Source organism: Triplophysa dalaica, chromosome 3, assembly GCF_015846415.1.
Source record: "Triplophysa dalaica isolate WHDGS20190420 chromosome 3, ASM1584641v1, whole genome shotgun sequence".
In the NCBI taxonomy this organism is placed as follows: Eukaryota; Metazoa; Chordata; class Actinopteri; order Cypriniformes; family Nemacheilidae; genus Triplophysa; species Triplophysa dalaica.
The window spans coordinates 12,718,545-12,735,222 of record NC_079544.1 but is presented as its reverse complement, the minus strand read 5'-3'; the positions used below and the strand labels follow the sequence as shown (position 1 = coordinate 12,735,222).

Genomic DNA, 16,678 nt, shown 5'->3' with positions numbered 1-16,678 from the left:
CGCTTGAGATATTCGTTTGTCTAAAAAAACGTCTCGGGACTGTGGCTTCTATCGGGCACGATAGTTCTAAATGCGAAAATATTCTTATACTATAAATGAGTCACTATATATCATACTATTTATTATTTAAAGGCTACATATGCTCTTTCTGAGGAAAAAACTGTGTTACTAAACAATTTTTAAAATAAAAAGTGCAACTATCATACAAGAACAAACTACAAACACCATCCGAAAATAAGATAACGTTTTTCTAACGTTTTCTTATATAACGTTTTCTGTATAAAGATCGTCCAAATCAACAAACATAGACTACAAATAAATATAAAATATGTCTTAAAGTATATATAAAGAACATCAAGTTTATTTGTTTAACTAACAGCAAATATAACAGAATAAAACATAAATCTTCATTTATTGGTGATCAACTTTATATAGCGATGTCAATATTTTCTGTTGTTCTTTCATTTGGATATTATTGTTCGCAAGCAGAAGCTCTCACTCAAGTGCGTGATTTAGTACTTTAAAGGGGGTCAATTGGCTGCAAGTCCTCAAACAGCCAGGAAAAAAGGCGTCGAGTTTTGATTGACATCTTCAAGGACCAGTAGCAAGCCTCCGTGACATTACGCGGAGCGCTTTAAAATCCCTCCTCAAAGCGCGTGTCAATAGATGGACGCGATGTGCTGAGAGGAGAACCGGGAACGATTTGGAAGCTCGTGATACTTAGAGGATACATTTGAATGGACTCGCAGACTTTGAGAACCAAGTGAAGGACAACTGGGAAATATTTCAAGTTACTAGAATAATATCAGGTGTTCCTGCCGTAAGAGACTGGATACATTTCGAGAATAAGACCGAGGTAAGAATCGTAATTGTTTATGCAAAACTTTACGGAGTAAACTAACTAAGTAGCATTTACTTTATTTAGGTATACGCATATCTGACATATAATTAAAACAATGTATGCTGACTGTGAATGAGAAAGAAGTTTTAATACCTTTAATGTAGGCCTATTCAGATAATTTAAATGTTATCAAGAAATTTGATTTACTGCGCACTATTCACAACGGGTCATCTTTAATGTTTCAGATAGCCTAAAATAAAAAAATAAAAAATGTCCTCATATACGGGATGTTTCATCAGTACTAACGCATTCAATAGCACCCTGAGCAAAATGAATCAGTTATTAAAAATGTTATTTGTCTGCTGCTGCGAAAAATACTCGATGACATGGCTCTCGAGTTTTAATTGTATTGACAAAATACGGGGTCTTTGGTCGGTTTAAAACTGAGGATACAAGACATTACTTGTAAGTTTCCATAACTCTTACATTTATAGTAGATTAAATAACTTTATAGGCCCTAGTCCTCCATTCAGAATGATAAAAATAAACATAAATAATAAGTGAAGACAGCTAAACAAACTGAGACAATATATGCATAAATCATTCTGTGACGACTACATGTGGGGCCTTTGACAGTGAGGGATACAAAAATATGAGTGACAATATAAATATGTCACAAAGCCTACAAGACGCGATAAATAGTCCCCCCGGGTCAAATGGGTTTTTAACGCTAACATTTTTCCTAATTTAGTCGGATCAAAAAGTTGCACTGTACATGCCAATTTGCATAATGAGGTTTTAATAATCGAAGCATGGAGTGTCACACTGCCTGCAGCAGTAACAGGCGGATGAACAGACTACAATAGTAGAGAGACACAGTATTAAAATAAGCTGCCCTTTGTGCCTTACATTAGTTGGCCTGTGGCAAAATTTTGACATTTAGATAGGCCACTTACAAAAACGTATACTTCACTTGGCGAAAAATAGCCTATAATTAACGTTCGTGGAATCGAAATGTATAGGCCCTACCTATAATGTTTAAACGTTAAAAATGAAGTAGCCTACTTTAAATATGAATAACCTTATTTATATTATTAAGAGTTTTAAGATTCACAATTGTATTGACGTTGTTAATTGTTCCGCAATATTTCTTATTATCTTTTAGCATCACCTGTATATTTTAATATCTTGTTTTGTAATTATCATGTTCGTACAACATAGGCTAAGAGAAAATGTGATTTTTCGATGTATTCTACTTTTGTAGAAAGATGGAATTACAATAAATTGAATCGAAACGAAATACATAACAGGTCTTCAGAAATACTTTCAGGAAAGCATACGCGAGCATTTTCTGTATCCGCGCGCGCGCACACACATCTAAACTCACTGTACGTCCGTCTGTGTCAGCGGTGATGATAAATGGAGGCCTCCACAGTCGAAACCTATTTGCACTTCCATTAGACGGGGACCCAAATGGGGATCAACATGCATATTTTACCCGCAGAGAAGCCATACATCTCAGCCAAAACTTGGCCCCGGGGCGATGGGATAAGGGGCCGCGAGAGAAGGGAGGGAGAGAAACGGAACCCATTCAATTCAAATACTTGGGGGAGAAAAGTAAATGTTTAGCAAAGCACCTTCTGTCCAAGCGAATTAAACTATTCCCTCTTGCCCTCTGATCACATTCATCAGACGTCGCACTGATTTAATAGTTTGGGAATTGGCACTGGTGATGTCATTCAGGGGCTTCCGCACAGAGGATGGGACAAGAGTTTCGATGGCCTAAAAGTGATAAACATATTAAGAGTGGAGATCAAACACGACACCAAACAGACGAGCATGTCAGAACAACATAGAAAATTATATTTATGAATGTCACGCAACATCTCATGAAATAAAGAGCATAAAACAATTAATCATGCAGTTTCAGATATAATACCAATAATTAATAATAATCAAATAAGCTAATTTGAATAGATTTAAATAGCGTGAACACAAAATTTATAAATACAAATGAATACTAAGAAAATGACCTAAACTAAAAAAACTAACTTCGTCTATATGAATAATATTAACTGTTAGACCAAACTAAAATTCGTTTTCTTTTATATAAAAAAATGCCGCATTGAACATTTGTATTGTCTTATTAATCAATCGTGTGATAGTTCAATACAAAATTATCATGACACAAATGTAGCATACACAAGTGGCCATTATTCTATCCCCACGGGAGTCAGTAAATCTATTGCGTTGTTTCAAGTTAATAAAAACTAATTTGTGATATGTTACAAATTAAAAAATGCATTTAGTTAAAATTGTTTTTTAAGACTCTTCCATGTCCTTCTTTCAGTACATAAGATAAAAAAATGAACATATGTTTAAGATATTTATTTCGATTAAGATCATGTAGGCACGCAAAAATAGGCTTTAATCGAATTTAATATAAGAACCGGATGGAAATACACATCTAGTTTAAATCTCGGGGCTGGTAAATCCCCTGACACCTGCCAAGCGTGGGAAGATTGACTTTCTGTCTTAATAATGCTCACTGCCTCGGAGATATTCCTGACTGTCAACCACTTCCATACCAATACATATCTAATCGTTTCCTGGAGCCTTTCATTTTATCTACGAAAAACTTAACCCGGCTATGAAAAATGAAACTCCCCTTCGCATGGAACGGGCATGAATTAGCCAAGCGCTTTTGAAAGTAACAGGAAAATCTAGATAGCCTTAATGAAAACGTTTTGAGTAAATTACAAAGACTATTATTTAACCCCCGGTTTAGTTTAAGATTTGCCTTTGTGCTCAGTCTAAATCCAAGAGATTGTTTTTAGAGGATTTGCTACGGTAATTTGGCTCCGAAGTGATTAATCTAATGTAGTAAGCATAAATCGCACCCCATTAGGTAAACAAGTGATAATTGCACCAATTAATTCCTTGTATGACTAATGGATTGGACAAACAATAATTGGATATTAATGAAAGCAGTTCCGCTCCTAAAAAGCGGATTTCTAAAAGTCACCGATTCAAACTCCCGGCTATAAATTATTATTATTAGCCTATTTGAGCTGGTAAGCTATCATTAGTAAATAAATAAACAAACAAAAAGGAAAAGGTTTTATAACTTATGCATTAGACATATAACTAAAGCAATTAAAGTTTGCCTCAAAGTAAACAGCCTATTTTATCACTAACATTTTTACAATTGTTATAATATACTATTAATCTTGCTCTTTTGCAGATATTTAAAACCATGCAACACTACGGAGTAAACGGATACTCTCTCCACGCCATGAACTCACTGAGCGCCATGTATAACCTGCATCAACAGGCGGCGCAACAAGCGCAACACGCACCTGATTATCGGCCGTCCGTGCATGCGCTCACCCTGGCAGAGAGGCTGGCTGGTAAGTGCGTTCTCTCGCTCTCTTTAGGCAAGCATTCATATTGACTGCGCAATGAATTAAATATGCCGTGTCTTGTTCTTTTCAAACGGCTGTACATTTCAAGATATCATACTCGAGGCTCGGTATGGTTCTCAACACCGCAAACAGCGACGCAGTCGCACAGCATTCACGGCCCAACAACTGGAGGCTTTGGAGAAGACTTTTCAGAAAACTCACTATCCTGATGTTGTGATGCGGGAGCGCCTGGCCATGTGCACTAACTTACCGGAGGCACGTGTGCAGGTATGTCTTTCTAATCAATTTCACAAGTTTTCTTTTAAATTGGAAATACTACTTTGCAAAGCCAATGGTAATTATACCAATAAAATTGTATTGTCGTTATTTAACATCAGGTGTGGTTCAAGAACCGCCGTGCAAAGTTTCGCAAGAAGCAGCGAAGCCTTCAAAAGGAACAACTGCAGAAACAGAAAGACGCATCAGCAGATGGAAACCTTGCAACAAGCGATAAGGAGGACCAACCACCCACCATAAATCTTGAGAACCAGCCACCTTCGTCCTCTTCCTCCATTGAAGCAGAAGCGGCTCCCACTGCCCTGGGATCGGAGCATAGCGTTGAGCTCAATGTGACATCGGCAGAGCAATCGGGCAGTGAGTCAGCCACGGAAGACAATGCTACAGACAAGGAAGAAGAGGTCAAGCAGCACAGGGAAGATCTGAAGGTTGAGAAAGAACCAACACCTGGAAACCTGTCCCCTCTCTGCAAGCGTCTCAGCCCCAAACCAGGTACATTAAAAGACCAGCATAAAAAACGCATGTTGCTTTTATCTCAGTTATTTAATCACCAACCCTCTTCATGCTTTTAGATTCACCTCTTGGTTCCCCAGCCATCACATCTACCTCTGGGGGTGTCACTAGCGGGATCTCTCAGAGCCACGCCTACTCTTCATCTCCACTCAGCCTCTTCAGGCTTCAGGAGCAGTTTCGCCAGCACATGGCCGCCACCAACAATATGGTTCACTATCCCTCTTTCGACATGGCGACCCCCTCGTCCATACCGTACCTGGGCATGAACGTCAACATGCCAGCGCCATTGGGTTCCCTCCCCTGCCAGTCTTATTATCAGTCTTTATCTCACCACGCACAACAAGTTTGGAACAGCCCTCTGCTGCAGGCCTCCGGAGGCCTCCCCAGTCACAACAGCAAGACCACCAGCATTGAGAATCTACGCCTGCGGGCGAAGCAGCACGCGGCGTCGCTGGGCCTGGACACGCTGCCCAACTGAGTAGTAGACTGAAAACTACCTGAGCAAGGGAACACCTCTCTTACCATGTCTAACATGCCACATGCATGGCAATTCTCTAAGATGTACAAAAAAACTGTTTTGAAAGACTTCAACGACTGCAAAATGTAAAAAAGGTGTGAAGCCCAAAGCATTCCCTTGAGGTTCTCCTGTCTGCCAAATGTGCTGACTAAGAATTAGATTTCTTACTCATTTGCATATACCGAAAATTATCTTAAAGTTCCCAATGCTATTTACACAGTATTTTATTGAAAATACTGCATTTGTCCATTTATTTTAAAAACACAGACCCTGGTTTAGTGTTATGTTTTGTATGGGCATCAACGTTTCATAAAAGCACTTTTTGGAGAGGCTCTCAACCCGTTGCATGCACTGTACACCAGAATCTGAAAAGAACTTAATTTAATTATAATGGCTTTCAAATTACACATCACACAAATTACCTTGTAAATGTAAATCTTGCACAACTACATAGATTAATTAAACCTAACCGGTTTAATGGTCAGGATTAAACCACAGAAAATTGAGGATGGTTAGGTAATGAGGAAATGATTTCATTGACTACATATACAAAGCTTTTAATTATATGTAGCCTTGGGCACAGAGGAAGAAATGCAATTATAGACCATGCATATCATTTGAGATTGCCACATTAATGCTCTCAGAACTAGTGCTTAAATGCATGTAAACATGGCAACCGAAAACAACGCCGAGTTGTGGTTGAATGGGAAGACTAACAGAAAGATGCAAAGCACTTCCATGACTGGCAGCTTTTTCCCTCTCCGCTCAGTGCTGAGCTCTCATTGTGTTCGTAAGCTGTTTTAATATGTAAAATATACAAAGTCTTTATCTATAAATGTTTACTGGTAAGGCAAATGTAAAAGTTCTATGTTTTAGATTGAGAAGAATTTAACCCTGTGATGATTGGTAGCTCCCTTGTAAGATTGTATTGGCGGGCCTGTAGCCTGCCTGCGTTTCCCCAGGTTATTTAACCTATACAGTCTGATTGTCTATATTACCTCTTTCATTGTCACTGTGGACATAAATTTACAGTCATTCAAATCACGCAAAGTGGTGCATTTGTAGCCTATATTGGTGGAGAGTGTTCCAGACGTGTACACATATTTCCCTATGTCACAAGTAGATTAAAACCTTGTCAAATAAAACACTAAAACATTCAAACTGTATGTTTATTCTCTCTTTTCGAGCCGCTAAACATCCCATTTTATGAATGGAATTTAACATTCCAGTCAAAGACTTGCTGCATTAACTGTAAAACAAACATTAAAATTACGAGACAAAGACATCAGGGAGAAGCGTAAAAACAGGAATGAGAGCGAGGAGAGTGAGGAAAACAAGGTAATCTTGGGAAATAAAATTGTTGTGGGGACATAAGCCACGCCAGATGAATAAGCAGGCCATTATGCTGAAGAATGACAGCCTAGGGCCATGATTATGCTGCCATTATATCTTAAACAGTGTGGTTTGTCAAAATGCATAAGCCCTTTGCTCACATAAAGAGGGTCTCCCCTCTGTATGCATTTTACCAGAGGCTTGATGCCACCGCCACCACATTGTCAGTGCCCTTGATATGGCTGCTAACTGCATTTTAAAGCGGTTTATGCCACATTTAAATACAGCTGATTGTAATGCTTTCTAACATTCAACCTTTTTGTTTGGATCAAAACACAGGGGAGGGCGTAATGTTTCATAATGAAAAACAAACAATGATGATTTAAATAAAACATAAACTATGTTATCAATATATTTATTAACTTGTCAAAGAGTGCAAAAAAGTATTGCTAATAAATAGCTTACGTGGACAGCCTCCCTTAAACAAAAACCCAAATAGACAAACTGCCTCAAGAGCTTTGATACAGATTTTGTTAAACAAGGTTAATTTCATAGAAATGTATGTTCATCATGTACTATGTTTTAGATTAAGGACCCTCACTGACAAAAAACTGTTCTTATTATATGAACTCTGCAATGTAACTACAAAAAAACCTACTAAGTTACCAAAATAAGTATTGCTAACAGGCCTACAACACTTGGCAGCATCTAACGGTACAATTTAAATTCAGTTAGGCTATGATATTTATTCACCTTTTAATTGCTGTCCTACCGAAACCTCGAATGTCCAAATTCACAGGTTTTCAGAAAATCGAAAGAAAAAATATTTTTTTGAATGATTACACAACGATGTCATAGTTAAAAAAGCACTTTTTAATACTTTTCACTGGTTAGATATGTCTAAATCTCAGTGACTAACATTAGGTTGACTAATAATAATGATATGTTACCCTGGACAACAAAACCAGTCTTATGTGTCAATTTTTCGAAATTGAAGTGTTTACACAATCTGAAAGCTGAATAAATAAGCTTTCTATTGATAAATGAGATGTTCGAATAGGGCAATATCTGTCTGAGATACAACCGTTTACAACTCACGAATCTGAGAGTGCAAAAAATCAAAATATTGAGAAAATCCTCTTTGAAGTTGTTAATTTAGGGGCACTGTGGCAGGCCATCCACTCACAAAATTTAAGATTTTATATATTTAAGGTAGGAAATTTTCAAAATATCTTCATGGAACATGATCTTTACTTAATATCCTGATCATTTTAGGCATAAAAGAAAAATCGATAATTTTGACCCACACAATGTATTTTTGTCTTTTATTAAAAATGTTCCCGTGCTACTTAAAACTGGTTTTCTGATACAGGGTCACATATATGAACAAACAGAAATCAATAAATATGGAGATATGAGGTTTCAGAAGGACAGAAGTGTTATATTAAAGGGATATTCCACCCAAAAATTTAAATTATAATACTCCCCCGTAAGTTTTTTCAAACCTGTAAAAATTGCTTTTTTCTGTTATACACAAAGTAAGATATTTGGAAAAATGCAAGCAACGGACTTTTCTTGGACATCATTGACTACCGTAGGAGGAAAAATTTAAATGGTATTCAAAGGTGACCTAGAAAAGTTAGCTTTTCTATGTTCTTCAAAATATCTAATTTTGCGTTGAACAGAATAAAAAACGATACCGTAATTTTTCCTACTATGGTAGTCAATGTTGTCAGTTGCTAACATATTTCCAAACATCTTTCTCTGTGTCCATCAGAATAGATCTGGCACAACTTGAGGGTGAATAAATAATGACAGAATTTAAATTTTTTGGGTGGAGTATCCCTTTAGATAAGGTATCACTGTTGTAGTTCATCAGACAGTTCCTCACAGAATGCACGGTCCTCGAGCATAACTTGCACAAAAATTACAGTGTACCATTCAATCAGAACTTTATTCCTCTTTCTCTGCTTTTTGGTTGAGCTAAAGGTTTTAGCTGCATGGAGAACGAAAGCTGCCACCATAAGGAGCCCAAGCCCATTGAGGAAGTGACAGGCACTGCCAGAATATGATCCTAATCCTGTTCCCAGCATTCTTTTAGTCTGCTGGCACTGCAATTTTGCCACATTCTCTCCGAGCTGTCAGCTGGGGTAAATCTCTCTAATAGCACTTTGCTCAGATACACATCAAAGAACTCTTAGAAAGACAGCTGTTTAAATGTCTCACTTTAACCACAATTACCTCCACTGCAGCCACAGGAGCCAAAACACAAAATGACATAGAAAACATGTACCATCACTTTGTAAAAAATAAAATCTTCAACCAAAACAGATACAAGGCTGAGAAAATGCTGATAGGATGATGACAACAGGTGTTTGAACTCCATTGCGAGTGGTCGCCCTCTTTGGTCCCCAGCTCTTTTTTCTGATTCAATTCTCTCCTTTTTATCCCTCAGTTATCACAACCCCACTTAATCCTCTTAAGAGCAAAGAAAACCCCTCTTTTCTGGGGAGAGCTAACCCAAGCCAACCGCTGCACTGCAGAGCCTGTCACCAAGGCGCTGTTTCAGTCACACGTAATTACACATCAATGCCATACTACACATACCTTTCAGAAGGGAAGAGTGGCATTGTGGGCATGTGGAGGGAAGCTCAGCTCTCTTTGAATGCAGGACACAGCCGTATGGATTAAGTCTCCACCGGACACTCAAGAGTTTTAGTCTTGCACTTCGCTACTGTGCAAGACTTAAGGAAAGCAGAAAATCCCAGGCAAAAACGACCGTTGCCTGCGAGGATTTATTTTCTTAACGGCAGATTAAGGGGAGAGATGTACGGTGTGGTAATTTACGCTAAGCACCATGGGACAGATCATAGATGGGATACCAGGGGTTGTCAAAATAATGGCAGTAGATAAAGCGGAGCTTCGGCAGAATATTTTCAACCGGCATGATCTGAATGCTGCACTGCATCAGTTACGAAACATCTACAGACTGAAGAGTCAAAGCGGAGACTGCGGCATCATGCTGGGCTCGTAAGATACGCTACTCATACCATAAACATCTGAGCAGTAGGACATGCCTTAGGCCACAGCTTCACTCCACCCGAGACAATCAGATATCTTAACATTGAATTGCCTCAGGTTAGGCGTTACCTTTATGTGAATACGGTGTTAAGGGTGTTAATATGATGTAAAAGCATAACAGCTAGTATGAACCTGACTGATACCCGTGGCTTTGTGCACTTGAAGCAGAAAGGACCGGAGGTAGCTGATCTGTACACCTATACTGACCAAATTGCAAATGCACATCATGTGCAAAGAAGTCAAAATCAGCTATCATTCTAAAGACAGCCTTTGTAAGGGCAGATCATTTTGCTGTACAAGCACATGTGGATTCACAGTCGCTTGTTGAATCAAGGGGGTGTGTATGCCCCCTGTGAGGGGCCCTGCAGTTTTAAAGCAAACTGCAAAAGTTCTAGGAAAAATCATTATATTGCGTGACTGAAATGCATTTTTTTCCCCACCGAACACTGCCATTTGCCTTTTCCAGGGGAAGCCTTTATGACTTTCACCCACCTACGGACATCTCCATCATTACAAGGCCTCGGTGTCCAGACGACGCTTTCCATGTTCCTGTCATTACACAGATCTACATCAGATTTACATCATTGGCAAGGTGTATGCCAAATGATCAGAAGGCAGCATCCACAGCAGTGTAAAAGTCAATAATGAATGAAACGTATAGATGAAAAGAACTCGTCCCTAATGGTCCCCTCTGTCTCCTGAGTGTTAAAAAATGTAAATTTATGTAAAAGCCCATAGGAAACACATATTTACAATACGTTTAGGTAATCACAAGATGCAGGCATGGAGAAATATCCCGGCCGAGAGAAGCAGTCATTGCAAAAATAGTTTTTATGTGTCATTAATTCTCTTTGCATTCCCAAATAACCACATATTACCGCAGTAATACAGTAATCACTCACAATCGCACAGAAAATTATCTGCACTCATCTGTGGAATAAAAGGCGACGGGAAAACGAGGGGAAAGCATCCCATTTCAGTATCCTCTTGCGTCCTTAATGTTCAACGAGAAGCCGCCAACTAAACGACCGCTCGGCCAATCTCGACTCTGGCACCGATGGAGCACTTTCCGAGCAGCTTAATGATAGCGGGGAGTCGATGGCTCCCGTCAGCCCCTCTTCCGAAAACGCGCACACCTTTTCATGCTACATTGCCCGGAATAGGCGCAAGGTTCATGGACAAGCGGGGGAAATTGAACCTTTTAGACTCCTCCGGAAAACAAAACACTCCTCTGATGCCAAATCTAAACGACGCACTTAAAGCACTGACATTAGGTGTAGAAGTCATGGAGACGCATAATCTCACTGATGACATTGATGTGACCGCTGCTCGGCTCTATATTGTCTTTTGGAATATTGTTGCTCATAAGGCAGCTCTTTATACATATAACTAATGCATAGAAAATAAAGAAATATTACACTGCGTACAATGCTGATCGCCTGTATTTTATGGAAAACTTTTTTGGAAACATTGTCGGTCTGGAATTGTAGGCCTATATTTAACTGAACTATTCTGTACAGCCCTGAACCATTCTAAAATGTTCAAAACTTAGCAATGCTTCATAAAACAAAAAAAAGACCTAAAGAAACCTGATTGCTGAATAAAGTGCTATTGTTTTTAACACTTTCATGAATAAATTATCTTTTTTTACACAAATTTACCGCATCCAAAGGTTTGTCATTAGGTGACGTGTATAGGATGGTGTATCTGTAGCCTATAGTGTCCCCTCTAGTAGTTAGTAACCAAAAAATGATGCATACGCAAGACATGGCTAACATCCACTGTAGTGATGCAAGTGGAAGATTTCCATTGAATTATTTAAGCAAATAAAGTGAAGGTTCATTTCATATTAAACGTCCAGAATCAATACAGATAGAGGTCTTTAATTAACGTCAACTTTCTGTTAGTTTAATTTGCCGCTGGGCTGTTTTAACCCAGAGTCAAGATTTGTATAACGAACCGTCACCGCCCTCTACTGAATAACACTGGTATGACACAAACTGCAGAGAAACGACAGAAAATACATTTGCACAAAGATCAGTGAAGAGGCCAAACTCTCCTGAAAATGCAGATTATCAAAGATATTTTGCTGGTATTCTTTAAAACAGTTTGTGGCAATCGTTTTTGTACTTAAATTCTTCAGGGCGCGTTGCATTTCTGACGATCAGGAGTTCCATGTCTAGTCGCTAGAGTGCAGTCTTGCAGTAACTTGTGGCATTTCAGAGCTTCACAGACCGATACAAAATATCCAGCTAGTTACTTCGTCGTAATTTACACATATAAATTGGTCCAAAGTTGGCACATAAATGTGGTAAAACAAGCTCACCCACACTTAATTGTGGAGCAAAAAAAAATGTATTTGAAAAGCACCGGGTTAACCATCCAAGATCCTGAACCTGCACTGAGATTCCCATCTCCTGAGCCTGACAGATGGCCTGCTGCACCACACACTCATTCTGCAGCTGGGACAGTGAACATGTGGAGTAGACTATTTCTCCTCCCGGTCGTGCCGTTTGGATCCCAGCCCTAACCGGGGTAAGAATTGTCAGATTAAGACAGGAGCTCCACATATACTGCACCATAAACCTTCATACGACCTTAAAGAAAATGAAACATAATGGCTTATGGTCTGTGTTAAAGCATTAACTTACATAAGAAGCTGTATTTGCAGAAGGGGAAGTCTTTGTCTCTCTTTGGTCCTGGACCTGTTAAACATATTGTTGTCTTCCACCATTACAGAGTGTCTGTCCGTGGTGCAAGGAACATCTACTAGGACCTGTAGAAAAAAAACATTGTAAAAAATAGCACAATGCCCATTTGTAAACCAAGAACACAACATGTACTTGGGAGAGATGCTTGTTTTCAGGTTGATGCATGCATATTAGATTTTGTTTTTATTAGTGATAATACTAAAATAGTACTAGCTTTTCAATACTAACTCGGTCAAAGCGTTTCTCCTCTATTGGGCCCAATTTACAACCATCAAAAGAGCTAATTTGGATCTTGTTTTCCTCTAGATTCTCTCTGGGCAGGTAACTCTGCAGAGTCTTGCAAAGCCGTGCAGTCCGAGAGCCCGATGAGTCGTTCGCCCACAGATAACCTTAAACATGAATATAAGGATTTTTTGTGTTATAAGGTTCACACGATATACATTGACAGATCTGCTTTTCCATTCAGCGTAGTTAAAGTAACATAAAGCAATTCACATACTGACTGTGTGTGTCTGCAAGAGTGCAAGTGTCTTCCCTCCAGGAGCGGCACATAGATCCAGCACTGTGTTTCCCAGCTGGACATCCAAAGCTAATACAGGCAGCACCGAGGCAGCATCCAGTAGATAATATCCTAATAAGCCTGAGCTGTCTTGTCTAAAACAATAAGATATACTTATTAAGCATGGCCATCTTGAAAGAGCAAATTTAGAATTGTTAGCCATCCTCACCTTGACGGTTTAAATCGAGATATGTCCCCTTGAGGGAAAACAAGACATTTGATATCAGGACTTATTCTGGGTTCGTGGGTAGCATGTTTTGACACATCAACCTCTGCAGAATCTGTATGTAAAGGCATGGAGTCCTCTGAATGTTGATGTGATCCGATAAAGTCTATACATCCTTCAGCTTCTAATTCAGATGTTATTAGGCTGGCTGTTGAAGAGAAGTTGTTTATCAACGCTCCATATTTTTGTTCAGACAGCATGGCCGCTCGAACTGACGGCCACAGGTTTCCTAACTGGATACTGTAGGTTGCATCAAAGTTCTGCAGAGCAATAGTCGTCGATGGGAACTTTGGCCTTGTTTGTGCCTGATGAAATAATGTAAAATCAACTATTTATTAATATGGGTCTATTTTCTCCTTATAAATATATATAGCATTACTTACCCATTTGCTTTTAACTCGATACCTTCGCGGAATAAATCTAACCGAATCTTTGAACTTGTTTATACAAAATCTCGTGCATATGTAAGCCGCCATGTTTGTGTACCATTAAAACGCGTCCGTCGCGATTCCCAAGGTTCCACCATAAGGTGTTGTGATACGTTTTTTTAATTGATCAACCTTACAAATCGACACAGCGGATTTACTTATCAATCAAAGCCGATTTTAGGCTACAGATCTCTCTTCATTGCGCGTCCTCGTGATGTTTGAAAACATTACAACACGCGCACGGTCGGAAGTGTTCACGTGCACTTTTATCTGTGCCATCTTCAGCATACAAAATTGTTTTTTTCTAAACAACTTGTTGTTATCAGAGTTGTTATCAGAGACTCAGAATATTCAAATTGTGTGTGCATGTGCATGTGAATATGAATAAATGTTAACTTTATCCACATTTTTGCATTACATTTCATTTGACAGTTGTTTATAACGTCATTTTTTTCACGGCGCTTGTTGTTAGTCCCTATGACGCCAGTCAGTCACATTAAAATTGTGTGAAAAATGTTCTGCTTGTGTTGCAATTACGCTCAATTCCACTTGATGGCAACAATGTTTTGAGTTAACGTTTAAGCCATAGGTATACGAAAGTAAAGCAGTTTATGTTAGTCTTATGTTTATGTAAATAATAATATTTTATCAAATCTAAGAGGAAACAATGACTAGCAGTCTCCCACACATAAAACAAAACCTTTATATCTGGATAGTTTCGGTCTATGCACCTCTTTATATGACATAAAGGGACAGTTCACCCAAAAATGAAAATTCTGTCATCGTTTACTCACCCTCAAGTTGTTCCAAACCTGTATACATTTGTTCTGTGAAACACAAAGGAAGATTTTAGGAATGATGTTAGTAATTTTCAGTTCTTGAGCACCATTGCCTACCATAGTAGGAAAACATTTAATGGCAGTCACAGGTGCCCCAGGACCGGCTGCCATACATCTTTAAAATATATTGTATTGTGTTTAACCGATCTAACATATTTTTCGCTACTGTGATAGTGAATGATGTCTCAGAAAAACTGAAAATTGCAAACTGAAAGACTCTGTCCACCACTTCACCCCCCAAAATAGAGTAAAAACTGTGAATCACTGTTTGAAAGTCAAAATTTGTCCTTCTCTCACACACATTTTTATGTATCTGTAAAGTATTGTTAGAAAGAAAACAAATTGCAATCCAAGTAAATAAAGTCTTTACAATAGACACAATTATGAATAACGCAGACATACGTGCTATTTTAACTAGAAGGTCCAGGGGGAAATATTATAGATTCATTAAAAATGAATGAAGTATTTAATCATTATTGTAATAATCTGAATGCCCGTTAACTTGTTTATTCAGACACAATTCTTGGATAGTTTAAATTTTTCGCAACTATCGGAGGAATATAAGAAAAACTGGACAAAAACAGTGCAGGAAATGGAAGAGGCCATTGACTCCATGAAATCTGGGAAAGCAGCAGGTCTTGATGGCCTTTCAATTTGTATCTATAAATTATTTAAAGGAAAAACTATTGCAACCTTTTAGATATGATGTAAGAAGCATGCCATGAAGGAATACTTCAAACTTTAATAAGAGAAGCACTGATTACATTAATACCAAAACCAGGAAAAAAAATACAAGATGCGAAAATATGCGTCCAATTATTATTTTAAATTCGGATACAAATATTTTATGTAAAATCTTAGCAAGAAGGCTAGAATTAACACCAACAGACCTGATGGGAATTGACCAAAATGGTTTTATACAGCAGAACCCTTTGCTCTCGCTGTAAAAAGGCAGGTGGGACTAAATGTTATAACAATGGGACAGGAGGAACATAGAATAGCTCTATTCACACACAATATTATTATGTTTAGAAAAATCAATATGCATCTAAACCTGCATTATTGAAATTAACAAAACATTTTGTAAGTAATTTACAAGTATTTGCAATTAAGACTTTTTGTATATAAGTCACACAGTAATGCCCTTTATATACCATCTTTGTCCGTTCTAGAAAAGGAAATGACAAGAGACTGTTTTGGTAAAGGTTTAATTTCATTGCTACATGGTAGTGAACCTGGGTTCCCAAGAGTCTGCAGATACAAACTTACAGGCTTGGAGAATGGATCTCAATGAGGACAAGAAGTGACTGGAATGAGGCATCTAAAGAAAGTCAGACACAAACAGTGAGTGCACGATTGAAATTGTTGCAATATAATTGGGTAATGTGGACCAATAAGACTCCAATTCTGCATAATTATAACAGTACTATTCCAGTGTGTATTAGCAGTGTGTAAAAAATGCAATAATTCTAAGGGAACTTTTTTCTGTGTATTTGGGAGTGTGAACATAAGGTTGTGTTAGAGAGAATTTTAGATATTAAAATATCTTTAGTACCCTTGATTTTTATATTCCATCTGTACCCTGTGGAAATGAAACTTAAAAGGAATATTTGTTTTTGGATATGCATATATTACAAGTAAAACGGACTATTTCTTTACATTGGAAATGTGTTAATGGTTTTGACAGAGGTTTGTTTAAAGAAATTGCATCATACATGTCAATGGAAAAAGCTGGATATATTCTAAAAGATAAATATTATAAATATAACCTTTGAGGAGATATGGAGATATTGAAACTGAGGTTTAAAGGCACTGAGAAAGGATATATGTTATTTTATGGATTAAAGATGTTTTTTACCCTTTTTTGTGTTTTTTGTACATATTTATTCACATACTTAGTATTTTATGGTCTATAATATTATATTTTTTA

The 16,678-nt window shown here is 38.0% G+C and overlaps 2 protein-coding genes across 2 annotated transcripts; one reads left to right on the top strand and one right to left on the bottom strand.

Annotated features, from left to right (window-relative positions):
- The first annotated feature begins 616 nt into the window (after positions 1–616).
- Positions 617–6,711, top strand: dmbx1a (diencephalon/mesencephalon homeobox 1a). Its single transcript, XM_056743762.1, has 5 exons — positions 617–856; positions 4,086–4,251; positions 4,355–4,533; positions 4,644–5,034; positions 5,115–6,711. Exons 2-5 carry the CDS (start codon positions 4,098–4,100, stop codon positions 5,531–5,533), a joined length of 1,143 nt encoding a protein of 380 aa, XP_056599740.1. The 5' UTR covers positions 617–856; positions 4,086–4,097; the 3' UTR covers positions 5,534–6,711.
- A 5,141-nt stretch (positions 6,712–11,852) lies between these two features.
- nsun4 (NOP2/Sun RNA methyltransferase 4) lies at positions 11,853–14,124 on the bottom strand. The gene is made up of 6 exons (XM_056740728.1): positions 13,865–14,124; positions 13,425–13,786; positions 13,196–13,350; positions 12,925–13,085; positions 12,637–12,761; positions 11,853–12,511 (listed from the first exon to the last, which is right to left on the bottom strand). The coding sequence occupies exons 1-6, from the start codon at positions 13,955–13,957 to the stop codon at positions 12,238–12,240; spliced, it is 1,170 nt and encodes a 389-aa protein (XP_056596706.1). The 5' UTR covers positions 13,958–14,124; the 3' UTR covers positions 11,853–12,237.
- Between the last annotated feature and the right edge of the window lie 2,554 nt (positions 14,125–16,678).